The sequence below is a fragment of the Prionailurus viverrinus genome, chromosome A3, assembly GCF_022837055.1.
Source record: "Prionailurus viverrinus isolate Anna chromosome A3, UM_Priviv_1.0, whole genome shotgun sequence".
Classification (NCBI taxonomy): domain Eukaryota; kingdom Metazoa; phylum Chordata; class Mammalia; order Carnivora; family Felidae; genus Prionailurus; species Prionailurus viverrinus.
The window spans coordinates 73,405,936-73,433,260 of NC_062563.1; the positions used below are offsets into that span (position 1 = coordinate 73,405,936).

At 37.9% G+C, this 27,325-nt stretch overlaps 1 protein-coding gene across 1 annotated transcript; it reads left to right on the forward strand.

Annotated features, from left to right (window-relative positions):
• Nucleotides 1–1,714: 1,714 nt before the first annotated feature.
• On the forward strand, nt 1,715–27,077 carry CA3H2orf73 (chromosome A3 C2orf73 homolog). The gene is made up of 5 exons (XM_047851215.1): nt 1,715–1,847; nt 5,895–6,108; nt 12,629–12,782; nt 25,625–25,740; nt 26,529–27,077. The coding sequence occupies exons 1-5, from the start codon at nt 1,822–1,824 to the stop codon at nt 26,895–26,897; spliced, it is 879 nt and encodes a 292-aa protein (XP_047707171.1). The 5' UTR covers nt 1,715–1,821; the 3' UTR covers nt 26,898–27,077.
• Nucleotides 27,078–27,325: the final 248 nt, after the last annotated feature.

Here is a 27,325-nt window from a genome sequence, read left to right on the forward strand (position 1 = left end):
GAATTTGTTGTTTTGAAAGGGACAAGTTGAGAAATTCCTCATTTCTTCACAGCAGGCAGTTGGGATTGTCCAACTCACTCAAAAGTGGGTGGTTTTAGGAGCTTGAAGAAAAGGAATAAAAATTAGAGGGAATGATGACAGAGTTGACTGAGTTTTTAAGACATGTGGTAGCATATCCACATCAAATTGCTCAATCAAAACCCTAGCTAATAATGACCAAAGACTGACTGGGAGCCTGGTCCTCCTGTCAGTACTCTGCCTGTATTGAATCATCCACACCTCAGAACAACCTTAAGAATATTTTCATTTTGTGGGCAAGAGAATTGAGGCTCAGAGAGATTAGGTCATTTGCCCAACTGAAACAGCTACCAAACTGGTGGAATAGGATTTAAACACTGAACTAAGGCCTATGCTCCCAGAGTTTGATGGTTAGGAGAAAACCACATAAGTATGTGGTGTTTAATACAGTGCCCAACAAATGCCTGGCTCCCAAGCAGGAGCTCAGTTAATGTTAGCTACCCCACTTTTGGGTTTTCAACCCACTCTCCTCATATTTATTTACCCACCAGTTCTTACTTCCCAAACACACATACCCGTATTTACACACTTCACTATTGTTACCATCTTAGGTGGGTAGATAACTAGCTATCAAACTTCTATTCATATATTCTTCCTCATAGGAAGGACTTAAACTCACATATGTACAAATGAGTCCAGGAACCAAACTCGGCTCTCTCTACTCCAGGTAAATGTAAACTAAATACATACTAATACTGGCTCTGGGTTACAAAATATACGCGTATGCATACCCTGGTTATGCAGCCGAATTCAACCGAATAAAGCTTCTTCTTTTCCCATTATCCAGGCAAATGCAAGAGTTACCATGACTGATGCCAAAGACTTTTGGCTCTGGTAGTGGAAACTGGGAAGCAATGGTGAAATGAGGTAAGAAAATCCGGAGCCAGAAGGTGGACCCAAGTCATCAACTGCTCTTCCCAGGAACTTGCTCTTTTTGGATAAGTGCTACTCATCCCTAATCCAACCTGCTGCCATAGCCTACAGCCCCCTCCGCCTGATTCTGAACCCCACTCAGGCTGGAGCAGATGCACACACCGCGGGGAGCCTCATTTGCAGGAGATGAGTGTTCCCTTGCTCTATTTTAATGCTTGCTGCCGGGTCGGTGAAGGAAGATTTGCCAGAAATCACGGAGAAAAGCGACAGCCAAGCTTTCTCAAGCAAAGACTAGTCAGCCCACAACAGCGAATCATGACTTGCACAGTATTTAACGGTTCACGTAAACAAGTTTCTCCCCTGCCTGCGTGCACTTTTGGAGCCAGCTCCGGCAGACGTGGGCAACGCCGGGGAGGCCTCCTGCGGGGCTCGGCGGGGACGCAGGCGGTGCAGTCTCCGGCACCAGAGCCAAGGGCCACGGGGAGGCTCTGGGAACCGCCCTTCCTGATCCCCAAGGACAGGGCGGGCCTTACTAAATACCCTGCTCGGCCCGATAGCAAAGACCAAGTTCAAATACAAAACGTCCAGCCTGGGGCGTGTCCGGAAAGGCCGCCCAGAGATCCGGCCAGCAGCCCCCACCGCGCCAAGCAGTCGCACCCACTAGTTTGCGGAGCCGAGCCGGGTTACTGCGCCTGCGTGCTCCGGCTCCGCCCCCACGCCGCTTTCGGAGGCCTAGAGCCTGGAGGCCGCCGTCGCTTAGCAACGCGGGAGTCACAGTCGCGGCTCTCCACGCACCTCTTTCCTAGCAGGGCTTAGTGCCTGATCTTCGCGTGAGGCTCCTCGCTGCCTCTTGTCAGGCTGTGGGAGCCCATGGAGGGAAAGGAGGATAAGCGGCAGTAAGTGCTGGGGTTTGGTTTTCTATTTCCCCTTACAAAAAATATTTCCCTCCTTAGGGGACGGTGAAGTGAGACCCGAAGGTGGTGGGGGGTGGGGTTCTCAGGCCATCAAAGCTTTTCCTCTTCCATCCTACCTCTCCTTTCTAGTAGTTGAGCGCTGACAGTGATACTTTTTAAAACACGCTGTTTACTGGGCACCCACTGTGTGTCAGGCACCTTACATGCATTACCTAGCCTGAAATTCTTCAAGTCCTGTCGAATCATCCACTCCTTCTCATACCCCACAACTAAATTATTAGCAAATCCTGTAGGCTTTATCTTTAAGATATATCCAGAATCCACCACCTCCACTATCATCCCCACCCTGGCCCAACTACTGCTAGCATCTCTTACCGGGATGTTGTAATGTCTCTGCTGCTCTCCTTGCCTCTGCAGCGTCCTCAACACAGTAGTCTGGTCTTTTTTACAGCGCAAGTTAGATCACTCTTCTCCATTGGCCATTGCAGAGTGAAAGCTAAGGCCTCTGCTGTAGCCTATGGGACCTGCACAACTGCCCCTCTTCCTTTATTTGGTCTTCTCTGCTGCTTATCCTCTGACTCCAGTCTGCTCCAGCACATAGGCCTCCATGCTGTCATCTGCAGTGATTCTCAAGTGTGGTCCTCCAGCCACATCAGCGTCAACTGAGAAGCGATTAGAAATGCATATCCTAGGGGCACCTGGGTGGCTCAGTCGTTAAGCGTCTGACTTCGGCTCAGGTCATGATTTCACCGTCAGTGAATTCGAGCCCCACATTGGGCTGTGTGCTGACAGCTCAGAACCTGGAGCTTGCTTCGGATTCTGTGTCTCCCTCTCTCCTGCTCATGCTCTGTCTCTCTGTCTCAAAAATAAATAAAAACATTAAAAAAAAATTTTTTTTAAAGTATATCCTTGCAGGCTCCCCACCACAGACTTACTGAATCTGAAATTTGGGGTTGAGCACAACAATCTGGATTTTAACAAGACCTCCAGGTGATTCTGATGTACCCTAGATTCTGAAAACTATTGACCAAGGTGTTACAGCTTAATATGACATGGAGCCAGGAGTATTTGCTCTATGTTCGTCACTAAACAATGGTTCCCAAACTTTAACCTATATAGGAATCTCCTGGAGAGCTGGTTAAAACAGTTTCCCAGGAAACCTGCCTCAGGTTGGGATGGGGCCAGTGAATTTGTACTTCTAACAAGGTAACAATTTATGTCAATGCAGCTACTCCTGAGACCACACTTCGAGAGGCACCACCTTCGAGAAGGACAGGTGCTTCTGCTGCAGTATTTTGGCAATTACAGTTCACTCTGCTAGAATGCTCTTCCTCAAATATCCTCTTAGCTTGTTCCCCTCTTTCCTTTTTTCAGTTGCCACCTTCATAATGCAGCCTCCACCCTGTCTAAAAATGCAGGCTCTCTCCCACATACATACACTCCTTTTCCCCATTCCCTGCTTTATTGGTGTCCTTAGCACTTAATGCCATCTAAAAGACTGTATGTTTTACTTATTTGCTTTCTCATCTGCCTTCCCTCACTAGAATGTAAGCTCTGTGAGGGCAGGAAGTTTTGTTTTGTTATTCCTTTATCCTCAGTGCTGTGAACAGCACATAAGTCAATAAATACCTGTTGAAAGAATGACTTACTCAACGTTATTGTCACATCTCTCATAATAGGTATTCTTGCCCTTACCATGCAAATGAGGAAACCAAAGCTCAGATAGTAAATGGCAGAGTTGGGATTCCAACCCAGGTCTGACTTTCTTCACTGCCCATTAGTGTTTTTGTGTTTCCTTCTGGTAAGAAATTACTACAAAATCATATAGTTCATGTTTATGTGTTAATCTATAGCTACTCACATCACAAATACTTTAATTGAACGAATGCATACATATGTAAGCGTGTAGCCACAGTCCTCATTCAAGGACCTGATGGCAATACAAGTGTACTGCTGAGTTACAACCATGAGAAGCAGATAGAAAAAATTGACATCAGAAGTCTATAATAAATCAATCATGACCTTTAAACAAATACTTCTGTCTCTGGAAAGGTAATAGAAAAAGCCTTATAAATTATTTACACTTTACCAGTAATCAGTTTTTCCAGACCCTTTAAAGAGGGCAATTTTTGTTGGGATTCAGGGAACTAGAATCCAAGGGTGCTGAATATTGTTTGTATGTATATTGGAGTGGGGGTTGGGAGTATACAGCTACACTCAGCCAGACTGAAAAACAATTCCAGTTGGGGCGCCTGGGTGGCTCATTCGGTTAAGCATTGGACTCTTGGTTTTGGCTCAGGTCATGATCACTTGGTTCCTAGAATCAAGCCGAGTCAGGCTCTGAGCCCGCGTGGAATTCTATCTCCTTCTCTCTCTCTCAAAATAAATAAATAAACATCAAAAATAAAACAAAATATAGACGCACCAAAAATATGCAAATATTATCATGGCAGTCCATTTACCTGTGATGAACAGGATGCTTCCCCAGGTGGCTATGTAATGATGAATGAAACAGTCTTTTCACCTTCATGGAGCTTACTGACTAGTAAAGGATATTTATAGTGCTTACCAAAAACAAAAATCTAGGTACATAAATTATAAATTGTGTTACGAAACAAAGTACTAAAATAGAGACTACATAGGGCAGGAAGCAGGAAATCTAGGAAAATCTTCTGAGGAGATGGCTCATAAGCTGAGACCTGATTGATAATGGACCAGTCCTGCAGGGAGCTGGGAAAGAGCTGCCCAGGCAGAGGAGAGAGTGTGTGCAAATGCCCTGAGGGGGGAAAACTTGTGCTTCCAAGAACTGAAAGTAGGCGGGCTGTCTGGAGAAGGGAGGGGAGAGAGGTCTGAGTGCCTTTGAAGAGATTAGTTGGAGCTGGGTTACCTGGCCTCAGAGCTATGATAAGGAAGTAATATTCACTGTAAATGCAATGCAAAGCTATTTGGTGTTTTGTTTTTGTTTTTTAGTTTATTTATTTTTGAGAGAGAGAGAGACAGAGAGAGAGAATCCCGAGCAGGCTCTGCACTGTCAGCATGCAGCCCCACACGGGGCTCAGTCCCACCAACTGTGAGGTCATAACCTGAGCTGAAATCAAGAGTCCGAGGTTCAACCAACTGAGCCATCCAAGTGCCTCTTCATCTGGGGATTTTAATTGAAAAGATGGACCCAGCCTTGGTTTGAAGTTAAGGTAGAGGTTATATTTTAAGGGCCAAGACTAAGCAGAATTACTGACTTTCTCTATAAGTTTGGAATCCTATTTATTCATCTTCCATGGGTCAGGGCTTTGATTTTAAATGCTTTTATGTAAAAAAGTATTCACATTCATCTATTTCATCCTTACCATTTATTTTCCCAGTATGTGAGATTTTAAATTACTGCCTTTTATAATGTCTATCACTCTTTATTTCAAAGGAGAAAAATTCTATAAATTCTTTCTAAACATTTTTTAACATTTAAAAATTCAATAACGTTCATTTTTTTGGTACCAGTGTAGTTATTAAAAGCAAAAAGTGATGAGATTGAATTGACTGATCTGATCTCTATACGGTGCTCTTTTCCTGAAAAGATAAATTATAGTGGTCAGTTGTAGTTTTTATAGGTTTGCCAAGTGAACTTTTAAAGTTAAATAGCTGTCCTTGTCTGGGTAACTGATTTTTACTAAGTAACTTTTAAAGAAGATGAATTAAGATTAGCATGTAACTTAGCTACATGAATGAAACTGCAAACATGATCTGTAACGTTATCAAATCACTATTCATTCTTTACTCCAAGCAAATCCAAGTCTGTATCCTGCACTGGTATATTGTTATGAATAATCAGTAATAACACAAATCCCTTTATCTCTTACATGAACTGAAATGAAAAGATATCCATCCATATTTTAATACTCCCTTATAACTATTAATAAAACCTAAATTGTCTTGACTGATACTCGAAATATATTTAAATTTTATTTTATGCAGTTACGACACAGTATGGAAATGCTCACTGGGATAAATTATTTACTATTTAATTCTGTTTTTCAGACAGCATAAAAAAATAGAAGATGCTGGTATAGAGTATGTAACTGAAAAAAAAGAAGAAATCAAATATGACGAAAAACCCAGGAAAAGTGTACAACGTTCAAAACCATGTGTCGGGAGAGGACGTGTATATTATGCAAAATTCATTCATACAAATGCAAGAACATTGAATGAACCAGTTCCTTACATAGATCCCCAAAAAGGGCCAGAAAAACAGGTTGGATGGATGTTCCTTATATACAAATACAGATTTAGATTCAGAAGCTGTTTTGCAGGATAATTTAGTCACAGACTACGTAAAGGATGTGACATAGCTCAGACTAATACTTCTTTAAAAGTTAAAAGCAGTAACCTGGGACTATTCTTACAGATAACTGTCACATACAAACAATATATAAATAAGGAAAGAATCCAAATAATTGTTTTTCTAGATTGGGTCAGATTATAGCTACTTAGTAGTGCTTGGCAGATACTGAAGAAATCGATAATATTGTATTTGTGTCACATATTCTAAGATAAAAATTTCCCATGATACTCTGTATAAAATAATAGCTACCATTTAAAGTGTATGAAGTGCTAGGGATGAGCTAAGTGTTTATATAAGTTATATAAGTTATATACTTTAATCTGTGTGATAGTTTCTAAGAGGTACTATTGGATAACATACCACAAAGAAGTAAATGAAGATATCTGAGATACATTACAATGTTACAGTTGTGTTTCTGACCCTGGACTGTTGGTTTAGTCGAACCACACTTTTATTCACTGTTATACTAAATATATTCCATTATCTTTTTTCTTTAAAGTTAGGCTTGTTGAGGTATAATTTATTGTATTTCTGTTACTGATGTTACAGATTAGCACAAATTTAAACACTAGTTTAAAGCAACACCAGTTTATTCTCAACATTTCTTAAGCTCAGAAGTCCAAATTTAGTCTCATTGGCTATAAGCAGGGCTGGTTCCTTCTGGAAGACCTAAGGGAAAATCCAGTTCCTTGCCTTTTCCAGCTTCTAGAAGCTGCCTGCATTCCTTGGCTCGTGGCCCCTTCCTCTTCAAAGCCAGTAGCATGGCATCTTCAAATCTGATTCTCCTGCCTCCTTCTTCCAAAGATCCTTGTGATTACATAGTGCCCACCTAGATAATCCTGGTAATGTCCTCTTCCCAAAATGTTTAATTTGGGAAAGCTAAACATCATAGCTGCAAAGTTCCTTTTGTCATTTAAGTTTATATGCAGTTGTGATTTAACTTACAACTTAAATGGAGATTTCTTTTAATGACCTGTCTTCACCTCTGTAACATCAAATATTCTTGCATAAAATACATGGCATGCCAGGACACTGTATGTGAATGGGAGATCTTCTTGGGGCAGGAATTCCTGTAGTCAAATATGCTTTAATGTCATGTAGTAAATCTTTACATGGGCAGTTTTAAGGCTATTTTGTTTTATAAACAAGCAATTTGGGATTTAAAGATATTGATAGTCCAGGCCTACACTGGGGAAATAAGTCTAGTGCATAAATCCAGGTTAGTGAAGTTTCCATGTTTCTTACAAAGTTAATGAAAGACTCTCCTGAGCTTTTTTATTCAGGGCTGAATTAAAACCCAGCTGTTAACTGAACCCATCCTTACCTTGGAGGTACTAAGAAAAAAAGTCGGTTTGAGAAGAGATATAAAATGTAAAAATCTCAAAAGTTAATCCAACTACTTTTCTCTTACTCCTAGTTTGTAGGTGTCTTGGAAGCTGCTGTCAAGATTGGGCAACAGAGTAGCAGAGTAGTAGGATTCTTGTTATTTGGTGCTAAAGGGCTACATGAGTCAGAGGCCTGAAAGAGAGGGTAGAGGTAGCGTTAAAGGAAGGAAGAGGATTCGTAGGAAAGACTGCTCCTGGGTATGAGTGAGGAGGTACAAAGGAAGAATGAAGGTGCATGCCAGAATTAAGAGTGAATGTGATTTGGGCATGGAGTGAAGGCAATGGTCCTATTTAAAAAACAGAACAAGAACCTTAAGTGTACTCAATTCCACATACTTGAGTAATGCTCGTTTCACAGATCTGTACACTTTGTTCCTTTATTTAAGATGACAAGTTTCTTCTTAAAGGTTAGTTGTTTTTTGTTTGTTTTTAATTAACTGGTTCGTAGTAGTACTGGCTTTAAAACAAAGATGAAGAAAATAAAGTTGCCTAATGTTTAAATGGACTGCTGTCTTATGTATTTTGCTAATATCTTACGAACCTAACACCAGGTTGGTTGATTTTACTTATTTACAAGATATTTAAATGAAACAATCACACAGTTCAACCTAGGGACATAAAATTTGAGCTTCCAGAAAAAGTTAAAAGGAGCTGTGGCTCAATCACTTTCAAAGAAAACAGTTTGGTGGTCTTGTGTTTTTAAATATTGGTATTTTAGTGGCCCTTGGTAGCTCAGTCAGTTAAGCGTCCGACTTCGGCTCAGGTCATGATCTCACAGTTCTCGAGTTCGAGCCCCATGTCGGGCTCTGTGCTGACAGCTAACAGCCTGGAGCCTGCTTCAGATTCTGTGTCTCCCCTCTCTGTCTTTCCCTTCCCCCCGCTCACGCTCTGTCTCTGTCTCTCAAAAGATAAACATTAAAAATATATGTATTGGTATTTTAAGAGATTATGCTAGTTATTACTTTCAAAGTGTATGTTTCAGAGCATTAGCCCTGCCTATGTACTCAACAAAATAAAATTCCAAAGTCAAATACATTTTGGAAAAGCTGAATTTTTAGATCTTAAAACTTTACAAATCACTTTTGTACGTAAAGGCTCTAAGAAAACCTGTGATAAACTTATTTAACTTTACTTCTCCCAATATTTCCCAAATTTATCTAACTTTGGAATCTTGTATATAACACCTATTAATACGCTAACAGAACTGGTATTCCAAAACCACAATTCAGGAATAACTTTTATCGGTGACATGACCTGCTTAAAAAGAGGTATTGTCAGCACTCCTGGTCTCCACAGCAAAATGGAGAAGAGCATAGCTACAGTGTAACTCCCAGTGTTTCCCGTAGCACTTCATTTTGTTAAAGCCATTGAACTCTACTAAGAAAGCGTGCGATTCTCTAAAAGCTGTGGTCAGAAGTCTGCATTTCCCTAGGAACCCATGAATCACGATTTTGTGATCTCTTATGAGCAGCCATCTTTGCCACACTGCTGCCATGGAGGTCTGCTCCCCACCTCTTGCATTCTCTTAACTGGCTTCTCCAGGGTGCCCCCGTTGCTTTTACTACTTCTTCCCCAAAGATTCTCCCTTAATTTCCCAAAGAATGAAAAGTAATTAGTGTCTCCTAATGCATTTCTGAAGGCTTAGGGATAGCAGTAATATAACAAAGATTGTCCCACATTGGTTTCCAATGTGGCTAAGGAGCTCACAGTGTAATGGCCAACAGGCCTTCCAGGGGTGGGGATTAATGGGAGCCCTCTCCTGAGGAATCTCCAGATGTCTCCTTACCATGGAGCTCCAATGACTATGATCCTGGGGCGGCAAAGGAGGCAGGCCTTGGGCTAGAAGGGAAGACATCCTCCTTTCTCTGTATTCAAAGTTTTGAACTGACAGCAGCTATCCTGTTAGGCAAAACCCCTTCCGCAATCCACAAAAGATGGACTGACCCCTGAAGTTCAGACAAAGCAATCACAGTAGAGGATTTTTCTTGGTTTGCCTTGTTTCATCATAAATAACTCATGTCAACCCCTCACCATCCATTTCAAGTGATGGTCCACAGAGCAGTAAATTTTTATTAGTCTTTTACTTCAGCGTGAGGCAAAGGGGGGAAAAAAACAAGCTTCCACCTATCCCTTTAATCTTATAATCTCTTATGAGCAAATGTTGGACCAAAATGGTATGCACATGTGCATGGGCCCATACACACTCTCTCTCTTCCAGGAACAAACCAGACTTTTCAGGCAAAGGGCAGGCTCTCCAGAAATAGAAAAGAGAAAAACAGCATTTTTTTGAACTGTAGGATTTCCTTCTGCTGAAGTGAAGATTCATCCAATTTATGACACTAATCAGAATACCTCCACCAACTCTGAGGTCTTCAAATCATCAGTCACACTTTGGGAGCCAATGTTCATTCTTTGCTTTATATTTTGTGAAACTAAAGAGACCATTTTGGCAAAGTTCTAAAGTTCATGCTTTAAGGAGAACTTTTGCATTATACTCTTGTTCAAGAAATGATTGAATGCTTCCAGGCATGTCCTAGCAGTTTGTTTTTCCCAGAGTCAGTTATCCAGTAACCTGGGTGTTAGTAAAATAAATTTCTGATCAACAAAAGAAGATAATACACAGTGTACTCCTTAAAACCTTTTTACAGAAGATCTTTCTCAAGATACTTACTTAAAATCTCTTCATTGTTACATTGTCACTTCTCAAATAAGTTAGGTAGGTGTGTGCTTATCTGGCTTTGCATGCTACAGCTTTTATTTTTTTATTTATTTTTTTTATTATTTTTTTTTTTTTTTTTAGAGCGAGAGAGAGGGAGCACATTAGAGTGCACGTGCCAAGGAGGAGCAGAGGGAGAATCTTAAGCAGGTTCCATTCTCAGCACAGAGCCCTATGCAGGGCTTGATCCCACGACCCTCGGATCATGACCCGTGCCAAAATCAAGAGTTGCACGCTCTACTGACTGAGCCACCCAGGCACCCCTCTACAGAAGATTTGATAAAGCAGTGTAGCACAGAAGTTAGAGGCATGCAGAGATGGGGGCAGGGGTCTGACTTGGACAGCTGTGCTGCCTGCTAGGGATACACTTTGGGGAAGTTAATCTCCCAAAAGTTTTCTCATCTGTAAAGTGGGTATATCTACTTGCAGAATCGTGACAAGGCTAAGGGAGAGAAGGCCTATAAATTTTAGACCTCGGGGCATAATAAGCACTATGATAATTGTGCAGTGGAGGAGGGCTGCAAGAAGCAGGCATTCTGACAACAGTTAGATGTGACTATTTTCAGCCAGATAGTGAGAAGACACCATCTGTTTAGTAATCTGTTCTAGAATTCCCAGGATCGACATCAAGTAGTCTTAATTTTGATAATTCACCTTTCAGCTCTTTCTGAAAAATGAGGTATTAGCCCATCTCTCCTAGTCTCCAAAATTCCCTACTTCCTAAATTTCTTTGATCTCTGCAATCTTATTCATTACCCCTGGTTACAATTCGTTATTGGCCTAAAAACCGGCACTCATTTAAAGTTGCCAAGGGAGGTCTAGCTCTCTCTTTAATTAGTCAGGGCTCAGTTCCCTCTTAGGTCCCCGTTCATCCTGTCTTTTTCAGTTTGAGGATAATTCACTTAACGAAGAACCTAAAGTTGAGTAGCTCTGACTTTCAGCTCTGAACTGTGTACTCTTCTCCAAATTCTTAGTCCTTCTGTGATTTTTTTGATGTAACAGATTTTTTTTTCTCACAGAAAACCCTATTTTTTGCTGCCTTTGGCATATTTCATGAATTTCTTCCATCTAAGCTTCTTGACAATCTCCTGACAAGTTGACTCCGTGAAATTATTATTTTTTAAAATTTGATACTGTGTACCTCTTTTACACATGCCTGTCTTTTTAGAAACTAAGCTGGGAGCTTACTCCCTATGGAGCCAGATAGATGTTTTCAAATGCCTCTTACTTTTTATATCAATGTAGCTTCAATTGCACTGTCAGAATTTTACTTATTTGAATCTCATATTCATCCCCCTTGAATCATATTTTTAAAGCCTCTGACTATAACATCGTGGTTGATTTTTTAAAAGCCTGATCTCTTTCCTCAAAGCCCAAGGTAGGTGTCTGATTATACCCAAAGTTACTTTCGTTGTCTAATAATATCCAAGAACTCCTGGTTGTCACAGTTGTTTTCTCTCAAGGTTGTCTCGGGTCTAACTGATCAACTAGATTTAAAAAATACATATTTAGTTAGCATTAAGTGGAGTAACGGTTCCCCTCACTGTTTTCACAACTTCTAAGAGATCAGATTGTAATATGTACTAACGGAGAATCGATCAATTCTCCCTTTCCTGGGTACCTAAGGCAGGTTTTACCATCAAAAATTCAGTAACATTGGAGGTATTTTTCCTTTGAACAAAGTTTTTTTCAAACTGAGGCATTAGTGAATTATAAATCAATGTGGGTTGCAACTAGCATTGTGAAATGAAATAGAAGAGATAAACGATAAAATAGAGAAATAGTCAGGCATATAGTAAGAATAAGTGTTGTCTTGTAAAACTTAGTTTTATGTATGTGTATGCATTGTGTGCTCTTATATGATATGAGGTATATTTCATGGTGTTGATCACAGACTAAAAACTATGAAAACCACCATCTTAGATGATAATACATTATTTGTACTTTCATAATGAAAAGTATAGAACATAATTTTTAGATTAAATCATATATACACATGTATATACATATATATAATAAAATGGTAGTACAACATATAGAAGTATAACTACTTGGTTGATTTTTACCACTCCATCTGTTGATAGAAAGTACCTTAAGAATTTAGCAGCTATATTTTAGCTAAAAATACATGATAATTCACTTTTAAGTACCATTTAAAAATTTAAGTCCTTGAAAAAATATACTTATTCCTAGATTTCAGAATTCCATTTCGTACTAGAATATCCAAAAGCTTATTGGATTGAATTACTAAATATTCACAGATATCAAGCAGCACATGAAAATGTTCTACAGTATCCAATTTTGTGTTTCCAATTTTTTTCCCTTAAAGGGTGACTGGTGGTCGCACAGTAAAGGAATGGAACACCCCTTCCAACCACCTTATGACACTAAGAGCACCCAGAGGAGTGACTTTCAAAAACCAACATGTCCATTGGTTTTGCCAGTCAAACACAGCAAGTTGCAAAAGCCTTCTTGTGGAATAGGTAAGGTTAGCTATGATAAAACCTCTTTCCCACTCTCTGAGGTTATTCCGCTCTCAAATTAAAATGCATTACATGTACTGGCACCTCCTGAACAAAACTAAATGAAAGAAAAACCCAACACGTGTAGAGATGACTGCTGTGGAGGCAAAAACTAAATTTATAAAGTTGAACAAATCTTTTTAAACCACAGAACTCTTAAAACTCTTATTGTAAGCATAAGCATAATGCATTCATTCCAAGAAAAAGAATAAAGAATGCTATGTGTTCCCCACTTACTGACCACCTCACTCTTTTTCCAAGAGATTATTTCACAGGACTAGTATCCCACCACACATTGTAGGAAATACTATTAACATGGACCACTAAAACATTGTCAGATATAAAAGTTATTTACCTGACAGTATCATAATAATAACCTAAATCTTTCACATTTAGTCAAGTGGTATCTGTTTCCTACCATATGTCTTAGTCATCTCTACTGCTGAAGTAGATTTAGTAAATGTTAAAGAAATGCAAGACCAAGTCAAAACAATATAGAAGTTCATAAGCTAAACTTCAAATAATTTTCTGAACATGACAGTAGACAACAAAGGATTACTTTTAGTAGTCAACAGGCCTATTTTAGCCTCTGTGATCTGGCCAGTATAGTTAAGATACAAAGGGCAGGTAGACTGAAGGTCAGGATATTGAAAAATAGTCATATTCAGCATGATTTCCACCTCAAGGGTGGTAGTTAATGGAGAGAACTGTTAGATAATCTGTAACATGGTCTGTCCTTTAGAAAGGTAATGAAGTTTTCACTTGTGATTCAAGATGGCAGACTGAACACAAAAATCTAAATCTCCCACCTCCCAAGAGTCTATTCAATGACAACAAAGCAATCAACCCATAAAGATGAAGAGAATGGAAAGAAGAACTTTCTGTGGTGTGGGAAGGAATGAAAACTTGCTGATAGATTAAAGAGAGCAAAGAAGAAATAGCTTAGAAAATATAGAGGAAAATGCAGCAAAGAGCCAATCTGCCTGACAAAACCCCAAAGTAGCTGTAGGCTCAGTCAACAGGCATAGCAGAAGGCAAGAATGAAGGGGGAAGGGGACAGTCCAAGGGTTACTTAAAAGTCTATCTTTTATTTATTTATCTTTTAAAAATTTAAATGTTTTTATTTATTTTTGAGAAGAGACAGAGCATGAGTGGGAGAGGAGCAGAGAGAGAGGGAGACACAGAATCCAAAGCAGGCTCTGAGGCTCTGTGCTATCTGCACAGAGCCTGACGCAGGGCTCAAATCCACAAACTGTGAGATCATGACCTGAGCCTAAGTTGGATACTTAATCAACTCAGCCACCCAGGAACCCCAAAAGTCTGTCTTTTAAATAACCACTCCAGTCGTGAACACTCTACTCTATGCCAACATTAAGACTAGTTGAGCCCAATGTCTAAGCCAGATGTCAACTACCACACCAGTTATTTTTTTTGTAATTCAAGTTGATCTCCTATCCTAGTCTTAGTTTAAGAATGGACAGCCAAAGTACAATTATGCAAAATTATTCTTTTAATGTTTACAGGGTAAAGTCAAGGAATTATCACAGAGCATAAAACAACAACAGCAACAACAACAAAATAAGAAAAATATGAGAGAATAAAAGTAAAATGGAGTATCAGTCTGGGAGGTCCAACTTTTCTGGAGCTCCAGAAAAGCAAAGAACAAAAAATGAAAGTGGAGATAATTATCAACACATAACATTCATTGAGCACATCCTATTTGCCAGGCACTTTATGGAACTTTCTAAATATTTCCTCATTCAATTCTCATACCAGCCCTCTGGAATATATTAGTATGGTAATATTATTAATACTCTCAATTTTCAGAAAAGAGAGCAAGCACAGGGTTTAGATAACTTGTCGAAGCTTACATAGCAAATAACTGCTATTTGAACTCAATCTACCTATAATTCTGTATTCTACCAGTATTCTACACAGCCTCTAAACTAGGAAAATTTCCCCATATAAAAGAGAGGCATTGGAAGAGTCTAGAGAGTGCTTCCAAGTATGAAGAGGAAAAAGATACAAACTATACATGTACCGTTATGAAATTGAAAAGCAACAACTATAAAAAGAAGATTCTATCAGTTCCCATAAAGAGAAAGAAAAATAAGTCACCATCTAAGAAATAAGTATGGAATTAAGCAGCACTGATGCAAAAGCACAACAGAATTTAGGTCTTCAAAGTTTTCAGGGGAAAAGATTTTTTTCCTTAGGAAAGAGGATTTATTTCACACCGATACTACAACCATTCTTTTTCAAGTGGCACCAGGTATTGAACGCACTGAGAAAGAAATGTAGTCCTAGCTCAATATTTGGCCCTTAAGTGAACAAAATTCACATAATTATATCATAAACACTATTTCATAGTTTTCAGCTTTTAGCATCATATAGACAGAATATGGAAATACTAAATGTGGTTACAGAACAGAATTGTGTTATTAGCCTTACCAAGAAAAGCACATATCCAGTTGATAGAAGATGGGAAGAATAAAAGAAAGGTGCTAATATCTTATTTAACATGAGTATTCAAGATACTATCCTAAACGGGTGAATCAAGGAACAGAAGTTTAAGGTTGAAGCCAAAAGAACTAGAACAAATTTATCTCTCTAGCTCTGGCCTTTCTGCTGAACTTTGAACTCCTATCCAGCCACCCACCTAACATCCTTTCTTGGATAGCTCATCTCCTTTCAAACTTACATGGCTAGAATAGAATCGTTCATTTTCTCCCTTCAAACCTATCTTTTCAATAAATGCCACTTCTATTCCCCCTCAAGCTTTGATAACCTAGGAGTCATCCCCAAACTCATTACTCTCTCTATCCAATCCATCAGCAAATCTTGACACCTCTATCTCCAAAATATACTCCAAATCTTCTTACCAATGTCATACAGCTTCTGTTTCCCCGCTTCCTCTCTTTCTCCTCCAAAATGTTTTCCACACCATTGTTAGAAGGATCTTTTAAAAACACTCATGATATCACTTTCCTCCCTTAGATCCTCCAGTTACTTCTCATGGTTTGTAGAATCAATTTCAAATTCCTCACCATGGCCTACCTGTCAGTCTAATCTATGGAATCAGTCTGTCTCCTATTGCTCATGACATCATGATGGGGGATTTTGAGAAGGGGCATGTAACTCAGGCCAAGGAGGCAGAAAATGTTCTCTAAAAGTCATGGTTGTTTCTAAACCAATTTATGCCTGTGTACTTGTTATTGTATTTCCATAATTTAATATTCTTATAAATCAAAATCTGAGTACTAGAAGACTTTCTATAAAACACTCAAAGTTGAATACTTTGGAAAGGCTTGCCAAAAGGTCACTAACTTTTGCAAGTGCTAATTAGGTGTAGACAAAATCACTATAAATAAGAGGAGCTGGAGTGAATTTTTAAAAATCTTAAAGGATTCTGTACACATTTCATTTCAAATGTGTCTTTAACTTTCCAATCTGTTTTAAAGAAACAAACTAGAAAGGATATATTAGTGATGTGGTTTGTGACAGAAACAAAGTTCAATTCCAGTCAATGGATACTTCTGCAAAGGAAATGCATTGGCATTCCAACAAAAATGTGGTGAATGAACTGGTGAGAATAACTAGTATCTAAGTTTGGTGTTTATAATTTTCTAGGAGTCTTTGTCTTAACTTTTTTGGTTAAGTAACCAGTCAAGTCCAGTTCTTTCTCATAAGGAGTGGTTGCTTCTACTCTGGTTCAGTATGGGACATGGTAGAAGATGTCACCAGAGAGCTAGGCTTTGTTCTAGAATGACCAGGCAAGACCCAGCCATTTCATAAGAGATGCCCCCAACGTCAGTACCTGTGGTTCTGTTCTGCCAAGCCAATCTATTTTCCCAGAGTGGAATCCTCCAAATCTCTCCCTGGAGAGGGGAACAAAAAATCTGGGAATTTCTCAGATAGTCCCCTCTTTGCAACTTCACCTTGTACCACATGCCGTGATCCCTGCCCTTGAGATATCTGATACCTGCATTTTCTGAGCCTTACTGGGACCCCACCCCATCCCCGTAAGCACTTAGTTTCCAGCTTTTTGTGGTCTACACAAGTTAATTGCCACTTAACCATCTGCTTTCTGGCTTCCAAATTTGTTAAGATCTTTGTTCTTCTTTGGTTCTCTTTTTTTTGAAGGATTGAAGCTCTTTAAATGTCTCTACTATCATTGTACTGGTGTTTGGGGAGGAAATGCACATTTTGAATTTGCCATGTTTAACTGGAAATCATGGTCACTTTATCATCATCCAACACTCACTCTCAGAATTTAATACTGATTTAGCACTTACAGTGGTTTAATTGTAGACTCATTACTTAAATTTCATCATTTTATTTACTCAGTTCATGAAGTGGGAATAATAATCCCTACTTTGCAGGATTGTTATGAGAAATAAAAATATGTGAAGCGCCTACCACAACGTACTATGTGCTATGTTGTTACATACTAGACAACAAAGGAAGCTATTTCTATTATTAATTTTGCATTGTACTAAGTTATGTGTTTAGTTGGAATTTAGCTTTGAAAACAGGTGTGGAAGTCTCTCTTTTCCCTTTCCCCACCCTCCCTCTCCCTTCACCACCCCCCTCCTACTCCTCATTCTTGTTTTTCTCAGTTCTTTTATTGGTATTTCTCATTGCCAAGTTCTTTACTGTTTCCCAGATCATAGTACGATACCCAGACACAACAAATGTTTATTGATTAATGATAATTACATACTATTCAACAGATTAAACTAAAGACATACTGTAATTTAAACTAACATACACACTATAATATAGGCCTGCAACTTATTCATATTTTAGATGGTGTTTGGGTACTAGTGAAAAGGGTTTTTAAAAGAAAATATTTTAGTTTAGCATTTTAAAATGTGTATATATACCAGTTTGTATAATCCAGATTTGCATATATATGTGTATATATATGCATGTATATATATGCATATATATATGTATATATATATATATATATATATGCATACAGACATAGAAAATGTGTATGTAAACATGCATAATACCAATTAAAAGTCATCTCCTGGTCATTCTGTTCCATCAGCCCACTTAATTACGCTTGGTCTTTGGCATTTCAGCAATGTCATCTTGTGCTGATAATGAAAGTGCCCTTTATTCTTGTACTACCACACAATTTCCTGGCCTCCATCCATGGTCATTTCAACAAATGGCTATGCTCCATCATATCTGAGTCCCTGTAAGAATAAGTGTTCACTTTGGGTTTTTTGTAATAAAACTTTATAAATTGGAAAGGCTGATATAATTTGTGAAGGAAGTCATTTACACTTAAATGAAACTTTGGCTGTTTATCAACCGTTTGCTATTTTAATGTTTTTCTTAATTGAAATTCAGATTATTATTAAAAATAATTTTCTAAAGTAGGATTTATTTTGTGTTGCTTTATTTGTCCCAAGGTGTAGCTTAATGATTTCCTGCCATAGATATATTCAAGTTTTTTTTCACTGTATTTTGAACATCTATAGTGTTATTTTTTACATTAATAATATTTTTATATAAGATCAAAATAAATTATCATTTAGAAGGAATGGAGTTTCTGATAGAAAAATATTACTGATGAATGTTTTTTAAGCAGACACAAAAAGTTAAGATTTCTCAAAGTAAAAGCTGCTACATTCCCACCAATACAAGGATTAAGTTGTGTGTTTGAATAAATCCTGGCTTTGTTGATAAAATATAGACGGCTAGACACCAACTTGTTTTGTGTATCCTTGTTTAGAAATTTTCTATTTTAATTAGATCAAGTTTCCAAGAAACAGAGAGGGGATTTCAAACATTCTTCATGGACTTTGCCTTATGTTTCGTAATCCTCATATAACAAGGCTTCTTTTAAGTAATTACTTTGGGTTCAATTTGAATTCTGAAGTAGAATAACCACTAAGAATTTGAATATCTTCTTTGATGTTTTCCTACTTAGATGTTCTTTACTATTGTTGGTTTGTTTAAAAGTCTCATATATATGCATAAATGCATATGGTAGTTATGTCTAATTTTAATAGATATAACATCTGGGTAAGGAATTTCTCTGATAGCTCAGATTCCTTTCCTCTCCCTTTATTTATTAGTCCCCATAAAGAAGTGTTTTTTTTAAGTTGTTATTTTTGAGATTCTGAGAGGTTCTAGATCACTACTTAAAAGATAAGTCATTATAATTGACTTAATTGACTTCCTTCTGAAGTATTTCTGTTGCTTAATTGCATAACAAGTCACCCCCAAATTTAGTTGTCTCAGACAACCATCATTTTATTTACTCATGATTCTGTAATCTGGGCTAGGCTCAGCTGGGCAATTCTTTGGCTCATCTTGGTGGTGGGCACTGCTGTGGCTGCATTAAGTTGGCAGGTCATCTAAGGACTAGATTCAGTTAGGAGGCTGGAATGACCAGGCCTCTCTTTCTACATGTGGTCTCTCCATGTGGGTTCTCCAGTAGGGTAGCTGAACTTCTTACATAGCAGCTCAAGGTTTTCAAAAATGCAGAAACAGAAGCTGAAAGGCTTTCTTAAGGTTTATGGCTAGAACTGGCAGTGTTACTTTTGCCACGTCCTGTTGGTTAAACCTAATCGCAAGTCCAGCCCACATCCACAAGAAGGGGACTGTACCAGGATATGAGTAATGGGAGACCAATAAACTACGGCTATCTATATAACAGACCACCACAACATCCCTAAATTGTTCTTCCCATGATAGTATAGGAGTAGCCAACTCTTCACTCTTCTTTTGTCAGAAAATGTCTTTAAACTGCCCTCACTCTAATGAGCGAAAGTAGAGCTGGGTGTACAATTTTGGGTTTGTGGTTATTTACCTTTTGTACTTGGAGGATATTATTCCATTGTCTTCTGGATCCTATTGTTACATCAAATCTGCAGGAAATCCAATTGTTAATCCTTTGAGAGTAATATGTTTCAGGATAAGATTTTTAATATTTAAAAGGGGACTTTGTATATAGAAAGAGTTATTTATAGTTACTTATGATTTAAATTAATATCCCAGATTTAATATTACAAATGAAAAATATTTCTTTCCTTAAGCCTTTAATTTTTAAATATTGTTTCGCTGTCATTGCAAGGCTCTTTGTTTTTAAGGGTTCTGTAGAGGTGGGGAGAGAAGCACGAAAACTGGGTAAGTTAAAATGTCACTTTTCTTAAATAAATACTTCTTGGGTTGTTGTGAGATTTTGGTTAATTTCCAGAGTTTTTTCATCTTAAGTTTATTTATTTATTTTGAGAGAGAGTGCATGCAGGGGAAGGGTGGAGAGATTGAATCCCAAGCAGGTTCTGCACTGTCAGTGCAGAGTCTGTTGCGGGGCTCAAACCCACGAACCATGAGATCATGACCTCAGCTGAAATCCAGAGTCAGAAGCTTAACCAACTGAGCCACACAAATGCCCATAATTTCCAGAGTTCTGAGAAGTTTATTTTGATTCTTTTTGTCAGAGTTCTCATTGCTATTATGGAGGAGCAGCTTTTCAAAGGCTCTTATTCTGCCATTCCCACTGATGTCCTATACCTTTCAGTGTTCGGGTTAAAAATGTTTCCACTATTTATTATTTTTGTCTGGCATGCTGTTCACTGAACAGGAGTCCTAAACCTTGATGTAATCAAGTTTTATCAACTTTTCACCTCTGGATTGTGCATTGGGTATTTATGAAGAGTTTTCCTATCTTTAAGTCACAAAAATATTCTACATTTTCTTCCTTGCTTTTATAATTTTACCTTCCATAAGTATGTCTTTAATCCTAGAGTCTGTCTTTATGTGCAGTGTTAAATAGAGGAGATATTCCATTTTTCTCCATGGAGAAGTATCCTGGATGCCATCTACTAAGCAATCCATGTTTTCCTTGTTGCTTTGGACTTCCTTACTTGTATGTTACAGTTCTCTTATGGGTCTGCCTCTGAGCTCTCCATTATGTTCCTTTGGTTAATTTTTAGGACTTGGATCAGTACTAATGTATTTTAATTTTCTGAATTTTTAGCTTGTCTTAATATATGATCAGGAAAATACCCATTCTTTGCTTTTCCTTTTCAAAATTGACCTCTCTATTTATGGACTTTTATTTTTCCATTTAAACTTTGGAATTTATGGCATTCTTCAAACTATCCAGGTAGAATTTTGATTGGGTTGTGTTGACATTATAGAGTAATTTAGGAAAATGGTCACTTTTATAGTAACCTACTATCTCATCCTATCTAACAGAGTGGGAAAGTCTATTCAGACTTTCTAAAAAAATTTTTTTTAATGTTTATTTATTTTTGAGAGAGAGAGAGAGAGAGGATGCACAAGCAGGGGAGGAGCAGAAAGAGAGGGAGACACAGACTCCAAAGCAGGCTCCAGGCTCTGAGCTGTCAGCACAAAGCCCCATGCAGGGCTTGAACTCACAAACTGTGAGATCATGACCTGAGCCGAAGTTGGACACTTAACCAACTGAGCCACCCAGGCACCCCTATTCAGTTCTATTTTTATGTCTTTAAGAGAGTTAAATTTTTTTTCTCTGTGGATGTCTTGCAAGTTAGTTGTTAGTTTCTAAAACCTTGATATTGTTCAGTTTTTGTTCCCACAGAGAACATATTTTTTGTTTTCTTATCTAGTAGATTATGGTTTTGATTTTTATACACTTAACTGCTTACCTTCCCATATTCTTACTCTCATACTTTGTTGATTCTAGTGGTTTATCTATTCAGGTAATCATGTTACCTACAAATAATGACAGTTTTTACTCTTCTTTTGCAATCATTTTACTACTTTTTTCATATATATATATATATATATATATATATATATATATATATATAATATTCTCCAGTATCTCCATTAATATGTTAATAAACTTAGTTCTGAGTTGTTATGGGTATACTTATTTTTTTGTGTTATTTAGTCCATGTCTTTTTAAAGAAATAAAAAAAATTTGTTATTTTCTTCTATCTTATGTACTCTCCTTGATTTATTTCTATTCTTATTTGAGTTCTTCCTCTTGGAATTTTTTGAGGTTGATCTGTTTTATGGGGAAATAGTCTGAGGACTTACTTGCCTCCCAATATTTTTTTATTTTGGCTTCACAGTTGAATGACTGGTTGGTTGGATATAAAAATTCTAGGCTTGAAATTCTTTTCCCTTTAACATTTTAAAAATATTAATTATTATCTTGTGTCCAAGATTGTTGCTGTGAATTTTAATATAGATCTGCTTTTTCCTCCTTTGTAAGTAATCTACCTTCTCTTTTTCAAAGCATTTAGAATTTTCTTTGCCCCAGATAACCTTATATTTCTCTATAAAGGGTCTTGGATGTGAGTTTTTCCTTATGTACCCTACAGGATTGGGAGGAGAGTGAGGCAAATGAGAGACCCAGGGAGCAAAACTTGATGAGGGACTCAGTCCCAGGACTATGCAAATGCCTCCTTCAATTTTATATCCCAAGGGTCTCACTTGCCTCAACTTACTCCTGGACCTGCCACCCTGCTTGGTAATTCGTGAGCCCTTTCAACCTGAGGTCTTTGGTCTTTCTTTAATTCTTGAATATTTATCATTTTTTAAAAATAGGCTCCAATGTGGGGCTTGAACTCATGACCTGAGATCAAGAGTCACATGCTGCACCGACTGAGCCATCCAGGTACCCCTATCATCATTATTTCTTTAACAGTTTCCTTCCCTCTGTTTCTTTACTTAGGTCTTCTGAATTCTACCATCCATTCTTTTATATTTTAATTTCTTTATCCTTTGCTGCTACCTTTGGGAGAGTTTGTCTTTCCAGTTCATGAGTCTTTATTGATCGCATCTTTTTTAATTTAGTTATTACATTTTCTTTGATTTCTGATATTTACATGATTCTTTTTTTTTATTGACCTCTTCTTCTTGCTTCATATTAATAATACCTTCTGTGTCTTTGAGGATATTTTTTATGCTTATTTTAAATTCTTGGAGAACTAGTTCCAGTTACTCTGCCTCACATAATATATGTTTTAAATTTTGTTGTCTTTCTTTATAGTGTCTGTCTAGTTTATCTTAGGTCATGTTCCTCAAGGGGTCAACAGCCCTGTGGGGGGAAAGTCTAAGGACTAGGGTCTGGCTTGTGTGCCTCCCAGTGAATTTAAAGGAAAGAAAAGGAGGGTGAAGCTAGAGAGTGTCAGACCCCATAAAACCAATTTTGACCATTTCCATTTGCTGTCCCTGTACTAGGCCAGTTCTCTAGTCAGAACACCACACCTCCCCCCCTTACTTTAAACTCTTATAAAAAGGCATCACAAGAAAAGACAATCTCTTAATGTTTTCAACCCTACCAGTACTGATGGTTTCTGGGGAATGGTAGCAGAGCAAATGCCTAAGAGGACAGCATGCACCCATTTTCGTCAGCTCCTTACCTGGAGGGATTTCTGTCCTGTTCGAATGTTACTAAGTTGACAACAGATGGCTAGGTAGTTGCCACCAGTTTCTTGCCCCTGAGGCAAGCAATGATCTTCCCATGGCAATGTGGGGGGAAGTCAAGAACAGGTTTTGAGACCTCTTCCCCACTTATTCTCTCTTGCCCAAACCTGACCTTCCTACCATCCAGCCCAAGCTGCCACCAACCCTTCACACCAGTCCACTAAAGCCTTTGGGTTTCTCAGAGTTGATAGTTCATCAGTCCTGCTTCTTCTCCCTTTCATGGTTTCCTCTTTCATCAAGATACAAGACCCTCTCTAATTTGATCGAGCATCTTTCAGTTCTGGAATCATATCATTATCTGCATTTTAGAGAGGAGGGACTTGAATTTCAGTGAAGGTAAGTGATTTGTACACCACTAGGAAATGTGGTAGGGCTAGAATTTAATAACATGTCTATCATATCCCAAAGCCCATGCTTTGGACACTCCATTAACCCCAACTGATGAATCACTGAATTTAGAGCTGTTTCATTTTTTTCAAGAAGTTATCAAACTATGTTTCTAAAAACACTAATGTTCTGTGAGCTGGACCATGGCATTCACCCAAAACCTGGTAGTCTTTTCCCAACTGGTAGAAAAAAATATGTATAAGTTATGGTTAGAATTTTCTCAATGTCATAGTTGCCCACACATTTTTAATAACTCTTGGGCACCTGCTGTTCCTTAGTGCACTAACAAATCCTAAAAAAAAAAAAAGGTAATTATTAAGAAGAAATGCATTTTGAGTAACTTACCTCAATTAAAAATCAAGAAAATTGGGGCACCTGGCTGGCTCAGTGGGTTGAGCATCTGACTTTTGATTTCAGCTCAAGATGTGATTTCATGGTTCATGGGATTAAGCCCTGGGTTGGGCTCCATGCTGACAGTGGGGAGCCTGCTTGGGATTCTTTCTCTCCCTCACTCTCTGCTCCTCCCCATTCATGCTTGCTCGCTCTCTCTCTCTCTCTCTCTCTCTCTCTCAAAAATAAACTTAAAAAAAAAAAGAAATCAAGAAAATATTATCAGTTAGCAGTTTTTCCCTGGTAATGAGGAAAGATTGCCATTTCGTATAATGTAATATGTAAATACTTAAAGACTCCTCATTCCTGCTAGTAAAGTTAGTTTATATCAATGTCTGAATTCTGAATTGAATTCATGAATGCTTAATAAGTATGAATTTACTAACATATTTCTCCTTCTTATATATTCTCCCTAATTTTAAAGGCAAGATTTTTAAAAAATTAAATTTCATTTTTTTTAACAGTTAACACACATGCATATGATACAAAATTCAAATAGCACAAAAGTATATACAGTGAAAGTGAATCCCCATCTGTCCCCGAGTCACCTAATTCCCTCCCCCTGTAGCTATCACTTTATCAGTTTCTTGAATGTTATTCCAGAGATATGGTAGGTGTACATAGACTCTTTTTTATCAATTTTTTATAAAAGGGAGAAATTTTTAATTTTTCCTTGACATAATTTTACCTCACTAAACTGAGAGTTGCTGTGACCCTTTTATAACCTTGTGTGCTAAAAGTAAAAATAAAATGAATTTTAAGAGTTATTAAAAATGTAAAATAGAGAGAGACCAATATAATGAACCCCCTATATACCATTCACCCAGCTAGAAAGATTATTTAAAAGTGATTTTTAAAAGGTTTAACACTCTTACAAGTTTTCAGAATGTCTGTCAATGGGAAATGAAAAGAATCACGTGTTCAGCTACCACTACAGCAGCCCTGGGGTTTTCCAGTTCATTCTGTTAGTGCTAAGTTGGGAACAACTCCTGCATAAATTTCTCATAGCCTTTCCAGTAGTAAAAATATAAGTTGATAAATGATTTGTACTTACACTTTTCCTAAAATTTTGGTTGGTATCTGGGCAAGAAGCATATCTAAAAGACTTTTTTTTTTAAGTTTTATTTATTTACTTTGGTGGGGGAGGGGCAGAGAGCAAGGGAGAGAGAGAATTCCAGGCAGGTTCTGTACTTCAGTGCAGATCCAAATGTGGGGCTTGAACTCACAAACCATGAGATCATGACCTGAGCTGAAGTCAGATGCTTAACTGACTGAGTCACCCAAGGGCCCCTCTAACAGACTTTCAAAGCCATTATTGCATTAATATTAGTTTTAGAATTTTAGTAATATTTAATATTAGTTTTATAATTTAATAATTCACATATGGGGCTAAGTTGGTTGTTTTGATTTGGTTCTTTTCATGGAGAAAGGATGATGCATCCATTATATTTATCCATACCTAAAAGAATTTACTTTTATTACAATTGTTGATAAAGCATGATTATGAATATTGATTATATTTCCACATACAAATCTAATTTTTGTCCTGACTTCACACAATCTTTTTTTTCGCTCAGTTCCACTTGCCTCTCCTGAAGCATCAGCAGAACTTCAAAAGAATTTTATAGAACACATCTCTTATTTACATCAATACGATGCTAGGAAAAGTCCCAATGAGCCCATCCTGGGAAAGGTGAGTATTCAGAATCAATTATTTAATATTTTAGGATGGGACAGATTTATGGCAGAACGTTAAGCCTTCTCAAGTCATAACCATCTTTCTAAAAGTCTATTTAAACAAACTAGCATGGCTGATAGGATAAGATCTCAACAACATGCCATGGTTAAAACTAAGGAATGATGTCAGAATTTTGGATCACAGTCTTTGGAGTTTGGTTTAAATTATTGTAATCATTCACTTGAGGTAATATCAAAGCAGTTTGATAAGCTTTTGGATATGCTCATGTGGGTGTGGCAGGGGAATGCATATAAGATTTACAAAGCCAAACAGCAATGTAATAGTTGCTGGATTTTTTTCCAACTGCAAATGTTTGTTTTCATATTTCACCTTAAGTCTTTTGTTGAAAACTAACAGGCATTTGGGATACAGTCACAAACCCTTAGGTCTATGAACCACAAGTTGCCCTATAGAGCAAGAAATGAATTTGATATGATTAGTCTTAAACAATCCAACTGATAGAACTGTTGAGAATGAGAAATGAGATTCTGCTTCTTTGACTTTCTGCGTTTCCTTTCTCGTTTATTTTCTGGCATGCCCTATGTTATAAGTGATTTAAAAGTTTCACTAATAATGATTATGCTGCTGTCTTGGGTTTTGGAGTCAAGTGACAGCCAATGAAGAGGCAGAGAAAGAAGTACCTGCCTTGCCAGGACTTGAGCTAACACATGAACTGAGTTCCCAGCTGCATCTTCCAGCAACTTGTGTGCCCTGGTTAATGTCAACTTTGTTTTCCTTTCCAGCGACATGGAGCTTTTGTGCAGACAGAGATAAAACCAGGGAGTAGGCCAATAGTTCCTACGGGAACAGAGGTATTACGGAACGCTGCGGGGTCATGCTCATCAGAACAGTCCAAAAAAACAGAGAAAGGAAACTCAGCGGAAAGCAAAATGATCTCACCAGGTCTCTGCCGACAAAATTCCCCAGAGCTGTTAGAGACTGAAACTCACTTATCAGAAACAGACGTCAGAGGGGCAGCCAAGGCATGCCCCAGAAGTCCTGAGAGAAGAGAGAAGGCTGCAGACACCTTCCAAATAACTGCAGTAAATGCTCTTCTCCCCAGGCATGATCCTTTAAATCCACCAATAAAAAGCCAGAATAAATCAGGATAAATTACCTTCTTCAGATGAAAATCTAATCCTTGGAATGTAGACAAATTTCAGAATCACCATACAAGCCCTCACAGTTGCTTTTTCTGTTATCAATAAACTAAAGAAATTCAATTTACATAAATGGGAAAATGAAAAAAAAGACAATTAAAATACACCAGAAATTTAAGAGTGGTCTCTAATGAGTGGTGGGCTATGAGACATATTTTTGTGTTATATTATTTATAAACAAAACAATTTTGCTTTGCATAAAAATGAACATAACTGACAAATATAATACTTTTAGAGGAGAGGCCCTATGAGATAGTCATTCTCTGGGATCAAAGCAGGGTTGGATTTTGGTTCCACCATGTATGACTTGTGTGACCTTGGGTGAATTACTTAACCTCTCTAGACTTCAGTTTCCTTGTCTGTAAAATCAGGATAATAGC

Coding starts and splice junctions, on each gene's coding strand:
- CA3H2orf73 (XM_047851215.1), top strand. CDS start 1,822: ATGGAGGGAAAGGAGGATAAGCGGCA. Junction 12,783..25,624: donor AAAGCCTTCTTGTGGAATAG/GTAAGGTTAGCT, acceptor TTTTTCGCTCAG/TTCCACTTGCCTCTCCTGAA. Junction 25,741..26,528: donor ATGAGCCCATCCTGGGAAAG/GTGAGTATTCAG, acceptor TTTCCTTTCCAG/CGACATGGAGCTTTTGTGCA.